At 58.8% G+C, this 12,344-nt stretch overlaps 1 protein-coding gene across 8 annotated transcripts; it reads right to left on the bottom strand.

Annotated features, from left to right (window-relative positions):
- Positions 1-3,175: 3,175 nt before the first annotated feature.
- Positions 3,176-11,881, bottom strand: PPP1R26 (protein phosphatase 1 regulatory subunit 26). 8 transcript variants are annotated; one of them, XM_060101492.1, is made up of 6 exons: positions 11,771-11,881; positions 10,785-11,007; positions 10,193-10,490; positions 9,955-10,016; positions 9,717-9,837; positions 3,176-8,651 (listed from the first exon to the last, which is right to left on the bottom strand). In XM_060101492.1, exon 6 carries the CDS (start codon positions 8,186-8,188, stop codon positions 4,628-4,630), a length of 3,561 nt encoding a protein of 1,186 aa, XP_059957475.1. In that variant the 5' UTR covers positions 8,189-8,651; positions 9,717-9,837; positions 9,955-10,016; positions 10,193-10,490; positions 10,785-11,007; positions 11,771-11,881; the 3' UTR covers positions 3,176-4,627. The 8 variants fall into 8 exon arrangements, with proteins under 8 accessions (XP_059957475.1, XP_059957473.1, XP_059957474.1 ...); XM_060101490.1 differs by having other exon boundaries at positions 9,955-10,490; XM_060101491.1 differs by lacking the exon at positions 10,193-10,490.
- Between the last annotated feature and the right edge of the window lie 463 nt (positions 11,882-12,344).

Below are 12,344 nucleotides of genomic sequence, written 5' to 3'. Positions count from 1 at the left end.
TCAGTTTGGGGTGGAAGTGGTTCCCAGAGAAAATCAATCTATTGAATAGAAAAGGTCCAAAGCTGAGTCTGGAGCCAGAGTCTATGTCACATCCTTCTCCTGAGCTGGAAAACTGGCACAGACTCCAGGCATCACACTGACAATGCCTTTTTTTAAACAACCTTTCATTAAAAATACCAAAATCCTCAGAATGTTTCTGTATTTCTCCTCTGTTGAAATAAAAAAAGAAAAAGAACAGCTCATCAATCCAGTTTCTAAACTCACTGAAAAGGACACATCCCTTCCTCTGTGGCTGGCTGGGAAGCGCAGGGGATCCAGGGGAGGATGCAGCCGTCAGGCAGAGTGACTGTTTCCCCTCCAATCTAGACCCGGTGAGCACCTGCACTCCCGCAACGGGACAGTGTGTGTAGGTCAGGGCCCAGGGTGGGACGGTCAGCCGAGCTGACATCCACAAACGAAACATGCCAAGCACGCCAGTGAGCTTTATGAAGTTAATTCTGGCATCAAGATCAGGCATTGAAATGCTTTAATTGACATAGCCAATAACCAATATTTCTGTATCAGTTGCTAATGAGTTAATGGAACGTTAGACTCTGTACGTAGAATAAATGTCTGGAAAGACGGACAACCGAAGTACCTCGGGTATAACGTACATGCCCGTCTTCCTGAAAACTCACCCACCATCTCCGGCTCAGGCTCCCAACTCCCACATGCTCCTGGCGCCTGGGCCCCCGCGAGGTGCCGTGCTCCCCTCCACTTGTCTGCTTTCACGGTTTCGAAGAGCTTTGACAGTGTCACCTCATCTAATGCTCACGCCTGGGGCAGGTCTTGCTGTACCTCCATCTATGGATGGGAAAATTAGGGTCCAGAGGGGGTGCCCTGCAGCAGGTCCTGGGCTTGAACCCACCTTGGGGGGTCCTGGGAAGGGCCAGGTCATCAGCATCTGACCCCATAGACACACTCTAACTTCCTACATGTTTGCATGAGTCATATAGGAACTCCAGTGATTATCATGAAATTTATCTTTTTAACATACTTTCAAACTGGAATCTTTATGTGTGAGGGAAAATAAAAGAGTTTAGATTGACAGATCTAATCCTAAGTTACAAGAACATGCCTTCTGTTCGGCATTATAGCATATAGAATGGGAAGAAAATGACACCCATCATTCTTCTGACCTTTGTACTGAGTTCTTTTGAAATCTTAAATCCAGTCAGAACAATTACGGGAAAGGTGATACAAACAGGGTAACAAAAACCAGTTTCCACAGGTTATTAAATAAACCGCACGGCAATTCCAGAGAAACTCCTTCCCCACCCACGAGTAGGTCTTTGCTTTATCTGGCCTTTATTCCACTCTGAAATGAAACATTGACGAAGTTTCACAACACTTTACTAATCGCTTAATTTAGCTGCCGAGTTGGCTTAAAACCAGTAACTTCTTACTCTAAAAGTATACTTTCATTTGTTTGTCTATTTTTCTTCAGTGATATTTAATCTTTTATTTACAGTCAATTAAATGGTTTCAAATACATAGTAAAATATGTTGACACTGGGAAAAATAATCCCTCTGTTCAGCACACAACACACCAGAAATCTCAAAGATTCTGCAAGTAATATAATATTTCCCCTTCCCCGCCCCCCTACACAGGCCCTTAAATTAATTTCAAGGAGGAGGAGGGTCAAGGTGGCAATAATTTTTATATGAGCAGATAAAGTGCTACTATTTCAGTTGAGGGCCTGGTTTCCCACTGCGAGTGTGTCTCAGCTTGGGAAAACCTGTTGATAACTCGGATTCTGAGCAAAAGAGAAAGTTCAGAGCAACTCTTCTCTATTTTTTAAAATTTTATTTATTTTTGGCTGCATTGGGTCTTCGTTGCTGTGCGTGGGCTTTCTCTAGTTGTGGTGAGGCGGGGTTACTCTTCATTGTGGTGCGCGGGCTTCTCATTGCGGTGGCTTCTCTTGTTGAGGAGCACGGGCCCTAGGGCGTGCGGGCTTCAGTAGTTGCAGCACGTGGGCTCAGTAGTTGTGGCGCACGGGCCTAGCTGCTCCACAGCATGTGGGATCTTCCAGGACCAGGGCTCAAACCCGTGTCCCCTGCATTGGCAGGCGGATTCTTAACCACTGCGCTAACAGGGAAGCCCATGACTCTTCTCTTTAGGAAGACCCTCTCCTTGATGCGGAGACGCGGGTGGTGAACGTCGAACACTAACCTCCAGGACTTCCCCCTCTTCCCACTCCCATCCTATTCTGCTGGGACTTCTGAAACAGGCCCATTCTTTCCAGAAAAGGGGGCAGTTCCTGCAGCGACACAGTGGCCCCAGGATGATCTAACCCAGAGCATTAGACACCTCAAAAACCAGATCTCTCCCCCTTCTTTGCATTAGGTGAAATGAACCTGTGGCCCCAGGTACATAGACGCCCACCCCCTCCCCACTGGGAAGCAAGAGGGGCTCTTTGGTTCGGACTTATCTGTAGGTCTTAGTAATTACAGCTTGATTTGGTAACACATCCTCCCCGAGACTCTTCCTACAAGTGCGGGCACATGTACCATCTCATGCAGCAGCTCCGGGGATGCTGTGATGCACGGATGCAGGGTCGGGCCTGGATCATCGGAGGAGCTGTACCAGGGCTGCAAACGTACAGACAGCCATCACTAAGTGACAGTGCTCCCGTCTGCCCCCACTGAAGCCCCCTTTGCAGACAGGGTGCAGGGGGACCTCGGACCTTGGCCCCAGTGTGGGCCAGAGTTGACCTAGGATGTTGGGGAGAGAAAAGGCAAAAGCTTTCACGCAGCGTGGCTTGTTGGAAATCCAGGGATGGGCCCGCACAATCACGTTTATGTCCAGCTTGTGAAAACCAGGCATGGCCTGCACTGCCAAGTAAGCACACAGACCGGGGCTGGGGAGGCAGGGGGAGAGGAAGGTGCAAAGGGTCTGGGGGAGACTGGGATGGGCCGCAGGAGCAGAGAGGTGCTCAGGACTAAATGCACGATGGCACAGGAGAACATTGGCAGGTCCTAGACATTGGGTTCTCACGTCAACATCCTGCAAAGGCCACTCTGCACAGGACAGACTACATCAACTGATTTGTGAGCAGTGCTTGATTTATTAGCATTAAAAAAACCCAAAAAACAAAAAATCCAGTTCTTATATACAAAACAAGCTGATTTTTGTTTTCAAGTGTTAAAAGCACTCCTTCAAAATTAAATGAAATTTAAAGCATGGATGAATGAGTTGTTTTTCCTGGAAGCACTTAAGTGAATGAATATTTGAGAACGGAAATATCGAATGCACAGCGTGTAGGCACCGGACGGTCACGGAGTCCACAGGGCCTGCTCGTCACAGCATCTGACCCAGTGGACACTGACTGTGGGTGCCGGCACACGTCCCCATTTGGGTACAGAAGTGAATTCCTGCTAAGACCTAGGGGGGCACAACATGTAGAAAATTCACTTGCACATTAGAATAACAACTTCAGCTGCAAATTAAACCTTGCTCCAGGCCCACTGCAGCTAAACTGATGAGTTGTCACACTCGGGGCAGCCGATCAAAGTTTGCTGGACGATCGCGGGTAAACGTCAGTGCTCAGCCTCACGTGTGCAGGTTCCCACCTGCCTCTTCTGTACCTGTGGGCACCGCAGCAGCCTCAGAGCACAAGGCACAGGATGCCACGCTCTTCCCTGTGTGCATGGCACCGCCGCTCAAACACACCGAGAGCGCAGGCACGGCCCTGCCGGTGGAGCACAGCCCCAGCGAGCCCAGTTCCCGGAGGGCGGTGGGCTTTGTCCTCGGTCCTCAGGACTCCGGGCGCCAGAACCCGCAAAGCAGCCGCTGCCTCTTTGCTTTGCACGGATCAGGACAAGGGCATTTAAAACACACGGGCTGCCTGGTACCTTTTTGGAGCTGTGATTAAAAACGAAGGACGGCAGCTCCTGTATAAAAAGAGGTTTATTGAGCTGGTAGAATCATGTCATAAGTGAACAGGACTGGACATTGAACAACACAGGCTTCAGGTGTGAACTGGTGACGGGCCCTGAGATCTCACTCAGGATTTCTATGTGCAACTGGCATGGCCGGTTTGCTCGCTGGCCATTGTGCTTTGAAACGCTTTTCCAGTCGAAGACATGCTCGGGCCTCCTGGGGGCCTGTGGCCTCTTTTACGAAAGACGTGCTGTCCAGGAGTGTCCCAACCAAGACCGCTGGGGCGTTGTGGCGCGTCTCAGGCGGGGCACCAGCTGCTGCCTTCCTCGGGCCCGAACTGTGGCCACGACTGGCCATGGCCACCAGCGATCAACCCCAAGCGCAGGGACAGTTGGAACCAAGTGTTTGCTGATCTAAGACTAGTGCGGTGACCACGGAAAACTGCCCCGAGGAACGCCCTACCAAATCCAACAATGGTATTCACCAAAAATATTTTTTACAGCACTTTAAATAATTTACAAAAAGCCTACAAAAATCCTATTTACCAGGACACATCCGTTAAATAAAAACATCCTTTCGCGTTACTGTACATATATATACAGGCTGTACAGGGGCCTCCAAGGCTCCGCCCCGTCATCAGGAGTGTGTGACACGTGGGGACCGGCACATACACGCTTCGCCCAGTTCCCGCGGCCAGGAGCGTGCTCACAGCTGGAGGACGGGGCCCTTGGCCAAGAGGCTGCCGCCCTCCTCCACAGACGCATCACTGAACTCGCTGGCGTCGCTGCCCAGGGCCTCTTGGTCTTCGTCTCTGTCCACACCCCTCCGCCTGTACCGCAGGTCTAAGATGCTCTCCTCCGGCCCCGAGTTCCTTCTGTCGGGCAGACTGAGCCCTGCCTGGGACTTCCTGGGCGGCCAGCGGCCACCCTCCTGCTTCACCAGCAAGTGTGAGCTTCCGAACACTGGGCCGTGGCCAGCCTGGGTCTCTCGGAAGGCCGAGAAGGATGGGCCCTGTAGAGGCAGACCCAGCGGGGGACTGAAGAGGCTGGCCTGCTTCCCCCCCCAGGAGACACTCTTCCCGAAGTGAAACAGCTGCGTGGAGAGCAGTGGCGAGAAGCCGGAAAAGGGCAGGCCTCTCTTGGGGTCCATGGCGAGGCTGGGCGAGCCCCGGGCCTGGCCCTCCAGCCCCTTCTCTCTCTGGCCCCCGAGGCCCCCTGTCCACGCCGCCGCGTCCCTGCCTTTCGTGCTCAGTGCCCAGGTGCTCCGCAGCCGGCTCTGGGGGGAGAAGTCAGCCCAGGGCAGGGCGAGGCCGGCCCGGGGCCTCCCCTCTCGCTCGGCGCCCGGGGTCCGTGCCAGTGAGCTCCGGCTCTCTGCCCGAGTGCCAGCCTCCATGCAGCTCGGGAGCTGACCCAATGCGCTTTCCCCCCCGGCGGCCTCAGCCCCCCTCGGGCTCTTATCTTTGGGCGCATAGGTGGTTCTTCTACTGGCTGGTGACCCTTTGGCAGATGCAGTCCCGCTGGTGCTCCTGGGCGGCACCAGTTCACATCTGGCCAGGGCTGCAGGGATGCAGGCCTGCTCGGCGCGGGGGCTGCTCCTCCCGGCCGGAGCGAAGGCTCTGCCCGGGCCCCTTGGTCCCTCGGCCGGCTGCAAGGGCCCCCTGCACCTCTGGCTCCGAGTGCACATGCCAGGCTGAAGGGCCGGGCCGGGAGGTGGCACTTTCCGGCATGGCAGCTCTGATTTGCCCCCGCTCCCTGTCCCGAGAGCGGTGGGGCCCCCTCCTTGAATTTCTGATCCGCTCACGGACTCCTTGGCCTTTTCGGCCAAAAACTTCCTAATCTCCAGTTCAATGCTGTCATCACTGTCTACAGAACTACTGTCATCAGACAGGGCACTGGGGCTTGGGGCCGGACCGTCAAGTTCACGGGCTTCCGATTCACCAGAGAACAGGCTCCTCCCTGCGGCTTGGCCCCTGGACTGGGGAGCCGGGGGCGCGTCCGTGGCCGCCACGCCATCTGGCTTCGCTCTCACTGCTTCTCGGCAGAGGACGTGCGAGGGTCTCCCTGGGCTCTCTTTCTTGGACTTTGAGAGGCAGCTTTTCAGCAGATGTGGGCTCCGGTCTTTCCAGTCTTTCGAGAAGCGCCCTACTTTATCCAGGAACCGCGTCTCCGTGGTGCTGAACCTGACCCTCTTGCAGCCGGCTCTGGGGTCTTTGCACCTCTTCCGGAGCCTCCGCTTGGACCGCAGCAGGTCCTTGATGGCCGTGTCCAGGTCCTCGTCACTGTCCAGTGAGCTGCTCTTGTCCTCGGAGCTCTCCTTCTCATCCACACGCCTCACCTCAGCCGCCTTCCCGGGGCCTGGCAACACGGGACCCTGCGTGACCGGGGCCCTGCGCTCATCACCTGGCACGCCCGTCCTGCAGGGGAGAGGCTGGCCCCAGGTCTCACTCTCCCTTCCCGGGGCCTCGCTGGCTTTCCCCTTGCTGGGCTGCGCTCTCCCCTGGCTGCGGTCGGCGTCCCGGGCGCTCTCCTGCGCCTCGGCCGTCTCTCTGGTCCTCTTGGGTGCGCACGGCCGCACGGTGGTGCTGCCTGCTCCGCGTTTCCTCTTGCAGCTCAGCGACAGGTCTGGCGTTTTGGAGGCCGAGGCGCTGAGGCCGGGCGGCGGCAGCGGGCTGTGTGCCAGCCGCGGGCATGTCTCCGTCCTGGGCAGCAGCCCCCCTGACTGCGCCTTCAGAGCCAAGAACGTCCGGATTTCCTGTTCGATGCTGTCGTCGCTGTCCACACAGCTGCTGTCACCGTCGGAGCAGGAAGGCACGTCGCGGGGATACAGGAGTGGGCTGGCGGGCGGGGATCTGGTGCCGCCCTCCAGGGGGCTCGGCAGGATCGTTTTGGAAATGTCCAGGATTGCCTCAGCGCACATCAGCTCCGCGGATGTGTCTGCGCGGCGCGGGGACCCGTCCATAAACTTGCTTTCGGCAGCTGTACTTCCTGGAGGTGCAGGAGCCACGGTTTCCCTGGGAGGCCTGGAGGGGTGGTCGGGGTCCAGGCCACCTGGGCTGAGGTCCACAGCCTTGGTGGCCACCGGCTTCTTCTTGCCCGGGGTCTTCCCGTGGGCTTCGAGCCAGGTGCTCTTGGTGCAGAGGCCCGTGCCGTGTGCAGGGGGCCCGGGGCCCTTCTCCTCTGCGGGCAGGGCCCTCTGTGGCAGCTCGCCACCTGCCTCCTTCCTCTTCTCCAGCTGGTACAGCTGGATGGCCTCCTCGATGCCATCGTCGCTGCTTGAGTCGGCCGCCTCAGGCACCAGGGCTGCACTCCTGGCTCGCCTTCCCCTCTTCCCTGAGCCGGTGCCCCTCCTGACCCCGACTTTACCAGGGGCTGCTTCTGCAAGGTGGCCTGCAGCCGTGGCGGGCTCAGTGGTGACCTTGCACCTGGGGCCTCTGGGCAGCGCGCCAGCCTTTGTGGACCTGGGAGGCTTTCGGAAGGTGAACTCCTTACAGGCGCCCGCCAGCTCCTGCTGGTACGCCTTGCCCGTCGGCTCTCTGCTGGACCTAGACGCCGACGGGGCCACGCTGTCACTGGGGTCTGGCTTTCTGTCCGCAGGAATGTCACACTTTTGGGCCTCGTGCTGCCTCTTCTCACTTAGGAACTGCTCGATCTCCGCCCGGATGCTCTGCTCGAAGGAGTCCTCGCTGCTCACACTGCGCGGCGAGGCAGAGCCCCGGTCCTCGCCGACTCCCCTGTGGCTGCTGGGGACACCAGCAGGGCCAGCTGCAAGGTCTGGGGGACACAGGGCGGTCGGGGTGCCGCTCGGAGGCGGCTCTGGTTGGCATCGACTGGCTGCGGGAGGCCGGGCGGCTCCGCTCTTGGCCTTCAGGTACTCCTGGATGGCTTCCTCAATGTCGCGGTCCACGGAATCATCACTGTCCGAATCCAGCACCAGGGGGCCAAGGTCCGCAGCCTCCTCCTCGCCCTTGGGGTCAAACCCAGCAGCAAGACCACAGGCAGCAAAGGCGGGGCTGGCAGACAGCCTGGTGCCGCGGCCCCTCTCCGCCCTCTGGCTTCTCGGCCGGGCATGCTCGCCGCTCATGCCCAGGGTGGCCCCGTCCCCCTGAAGCGTGCTGATGACCATCTGCACCTTGGCGCTCACCGCCGCTCTCGAGACGCCCTCCTTCGGCTCCGAGAAGCATCCGGGAAACCTACAGCTCCCGGGTGGGCCAAAGGCCTCCCATTTGGACGGCAGAGCGAGCACAGGAGGGGCATTCATGAGAAACATCCTAGCCGACGGGACGCGCAGAGAGGCGGTACTTTGCTCCTCTGCCTGCTTCACATCCTGGAGGACAAGGCACGCCGGGATGGCGCCCTAGGTCAGGTCACGGAGAAGCGGTGGGCCTGGTGAGGGTCCAGCCAGCCGCGGGTCCCAGGGCAAGTCACTCACGGCTCCCGGGTCTCATCTCCGTTGGCTGTAGATGGAGGACGGCCACGAAGCTTCATGAGAAAATGCTTCCGAGCCACCCGCAGTGAGCTCGCGGGAGCTCACACGAGTGTCCTTTCCCCGTCCCTCTGTTCATCTTCCCCGGTACAGGAACAGAGGTTTTATTGACCTCCAAACGTGGTCAGGAGGTGCCAGTGAGATAAAGACGCAGTGCTTCTCTGCAGGTGGAAAAGAACAACTAGTATGAATCCAGGTTCAGCGAGACGTCGTGGGTAGGTCCCACCGTGACGCGAATCAGCAGCTCCTGAAATGAGAAGTTACTTGATGGGAGTATTTAAACATTTATCTTATCTCCCCAAACAACTTTAAAGAGTCACTTATACCAACGCCTCTTTATTTTATTTTTTTAATTTATTTATTTTTTTGCAATACGTGGGCCTCTCACTTCTGTGGCCTCTCCCGTTGCGGAGCACAGGCTCCGGACGCGCAGGCTCAGCGGCCATGGCTCACGGGCCCAGCTGCTCCGCGGCACGTGGGATCTTCCCGGACCGGGGCACGAACCCGTGTCGCCTGCATCGGCAGGCGGACTCTCAACCACTGCGCCACCAGGGAAGCCCCCCTCTTTATTTTAAAACGTCGAATGTGTAGTTGCCAGATGGTCTCACGGGACCGTATGATTATTTTTAGGTAATTAATATAGAAGTTGCCCCAAACACAGTCAGGCGCCCCTTTTCATACTGTGTGGTTTCTCCACAGCTTTTGTATCTCAGACCAAATGTGGATGGGTCGGCAGAACCACTGGGATAGTCTTGGGGACACTTTGAAGACCTGCTCCCAACAGCATTTACACTACAGGTCTGGGACCACCGCCGGGGAGGGGAACATAACGCAGGCTGTACACAGCCGATTAGAAAGACGTGAAATACATAACTGTCAGTTCTTAACATGTTTCTCTGACCTCTCCCGATCCCCTGCAAACTGGAATGCAAAGTAGCCGAGATGCAAGAGGAGCTTGGCAGTGCTTGTGGAAACAGGGAAATTGAGTTCCAACCCAAAACAGTGCCAGGCAAGGCGGTCACCACCCTGGAGCCTTGGGGGGGTGGCCGGAAGTGGCCTGTGTGTTTGCTTTGCTTCCCATGCAGATCCTTCTCCCCCAGGAGCTTCCTTCCTGACGAGCACAGAATCCTGTGTTTACACACCACAGTCCTTTCCAGGAAAGCCTAGCCCAGCCACCTAGGCACAGATGTGCCCAAACAGGTGGGACCAGCAATTAACCAGAGGGCACGACCAATTCAGAAGGAAGTCCTCTGCTACTACTGTTTATGCTCAAAAAGTGAGACTACAATGTAAAAGAATTTGCTGCATTTACCTGTGATTCTCTTCAAGTCCAGGTTCAGTGTGACGTCTGCAGAACGGTTCAGGGCTTGGGTCTTCGTCACCCCACCTCTACGCTGTAGCATCTTGTGCCCACTTTTTAAACAGACTTTTGACTGCCAAGATTAAAGAGAATCAGAGACCTAATTCAGAGGCTGAAACTACAGCTGGTAAATATTTTTGGGAAAAGAAATCACATTAAGGGCTCAAAATTCAATTTTGGAAGAACTTACCCTGAGGCCAAATACACTTAACCGCAACTAATTCCCAGCTCTCCTGGGTCATTGGTCTGATCCTGTAGGACGGTGATGCAGGGAACATGTGAGGCTATTTATCCGTCCTCAGATGTGAACACCCGTGTAACAGTCCACGATCCCTCCCACAGCACCACCCTCCAGGGAGATTCCCTCCCAAGGGCAGCGGGAAGCAACAGTGGGGAGGGGGAGGGCTCTTTCACTGGGCTGTGCCCACCTTGCTGTGGTCATTATTCAAGCTGCCTTGGCAAAAGGACAGAGATTACGAGACATCTGCATAGGTCTTGCACTGTGAAGAGTCTACGTAAAGAATATCAACTTCTTAAACAGCACTGCTATTTGAAAAAGTGGGCCCAAGGATGAACCCGAGCTGCAGCGGTTTCCACTCCACGTAGCAGAGTGGGCGGAAGGAAAAGCGCTGCTCTCTGCTCATCACCTGGACCATGTTCATAGCTCTTAAATGGCCATGGAGAGCTCGGACTCCTGGTGGGCAGTTTTCTGAACTGTCAAATTACCTGGCGCAAGAATGAGGTTAAAAATTCAGAGAGCGTCTCCAGCGACAGCTTGTGGCTTTAAAACAATCACCTACATGAGATGAATCATCCCCGAAACTGGACTTGGAGAGACTGTGGGCTGAGGCCTGGGGGCTTCTGTCTTTGTCAAACTGCCACCCTGCTCCTCGAGAACCCCGGGACCAGGTCTGGGGGGTGGCTGTGAGGACACCCAGCCCTGCGCCCCAAAGCCATGTGGTGCCAGAATTTGAACAGTGGAGGAGGGCACCTGGGTCTCTTCTCAGTCTAGGCACCAACCTCCAGGAGGGCAGAACCTCGCTGATGCTCATCCCCTGGCCAAAGCTGGCTCCCCGCACGCGATGTGGCTTCGCCATTAATGCTGTGCAGCTCCTGCTCTCCCCTCCCAGGCTGGACTTTCCCCAGGGTGAGGGAGGTGAGGGTCAGGATACAAGGCCCAGAAGGAGGGCCCTCTCTGGAGGGCAAGCCTGAAGTGGGCGTGCGCTGGAATTCTGGCTCTGGCCTGCGGAACATGAGACTTTACAATACAGCAAGGACGGCTCCCCAGCAAAGCTGCAGGGCCACTGCCAGTGCCTCGGGGGCCGGAGGCCAGGCGAGACCCTCCCGGCTGACCCTGCCCTGCCCTCTGCTCCCGGCCTGGGGGCGCTCACTCCCAGCGCAGCCTCTGCCAGGAGGGATCCCGGCGCCCGGAGAGGCGACCCGGTTCTCTGGCAGGAAGGGGTCGGGCCTCCACGCAGGGCTGCGCCCGGGTTATATTCTGGGCTCGGTGGGCTTGGGGGCGAGGGGCCCGGTGACCCTCCGGGAAGCTGCACGGGGCCGGGCGCAGGGCACGATCTCAGCGGGAGGGCCGGGCCCCGGGCCCTCGGCCGCGCCGGAAGCTGTCCCGCCGCGGGCCCTCACCTGCGCCTCACCTGGGCCCCGCGCCCGGCCGGCTTCGAGGAACGCGGGCGCGCGCAGGCGGGGGCCCCGGCCAGGAGCCGCCTCTGAGGCCGCGACCCCCGCCCGCCGCGCCAGCTAACTACCCGGCGCCGGGCCGAGCCCGCCCCGCCCGCCGCGGCCCCTACCCCGGCGGCCCGGCGCCGCGGTGCGGCCTGCATGCCCGCCCTCCGGCCAGGCCCCCTCCTCCCACTCGGCCCCGCGTCCCGGGGAGGCGGCGGGGTCCCGGCGCGGAGGGGCCGGGCCGCCGGCGCCGGGGGCGCGCGCGGGAGGGCGGGGCGCGCGCGCGCGGGGCGGGGCGGCCCCCGGAGCTCCCTCCCCGGACCTACCGGCGGCGGCGGCGGGGCTGTGGCGGCCGCGCTCCGGAAGCCGTGCCCGGTGGCTGGGCATCATGGGAATGGCACGGCCGAGTTCCGGGGGAGGCGCGTGGCCCGGCCGGACCCCCGCCCGGCGAGCGCGCGCCCACCTGCCGGCCGCGCTGCGGAGGAGCCGCGGGCGCCGCGCGCCGCCCCCGCGCCCACCCCGCCCGGCCCCGCCCCGCCCCGCCCCGCGCCCGCGCCCGCGCTCGCGCCCCGCGCCTGCCCAGCCCGGAGGCGGCCCGAGCCTCCGGAGACGCCCCGCCCCTCCCCAGCCTCGGGCCGGCCCCCCGAAATGTGCCCGGTGCGGTTGGAGTGAGTAGTCGGAGTGATGTCTGACCCCCAGCCCACTCCGGCCAGAGGCTGGGGCCCTGTTTGGGCGCCCTCTCCCCTGGCCCCCACTGCCCCGGGAGCGGGGGGGCGTGCGCTGAGTCAGTGGCCGAGTTGGCAGACGCCGCCCTGCCTCCGCGGTCCCCGGTGGGAAGTTCAGGCCGGGAGGCGCACAGATGGGCTACTTTATCGTGGATGATGTTACTGTGGTCATCAG

Source organism: Mesoplodon densirostris, chromosome 6, assembly GCF_025265405.1.
Source record: "Mesoplodon densirostris isolate mMesDen1 chromosome 6, mMesDen1 primary haplotype, whole genome shotgun sequence".
NCBI lineage: Eukaryota > Metazoa > Chordata > Mammalia > Artiodactyla > Ziphiidae > Mesoplodon > Mesoplodon densirostris.
Note: the sequence above shows the minus strand (reverse complement) of the source record. Positions and strands in the feature narration are given on the sequence as shown.

What these genes read in the sequence shown, in the direction of transcription:
- PPP1R26 (XM_060101490.1), bottom strand. Translation starts at nt 8,188, where the DNA reads ATGTTTCTCATGAATGCCCCTCCTGTGCTCGCTCTGCCGTCCAAATGG.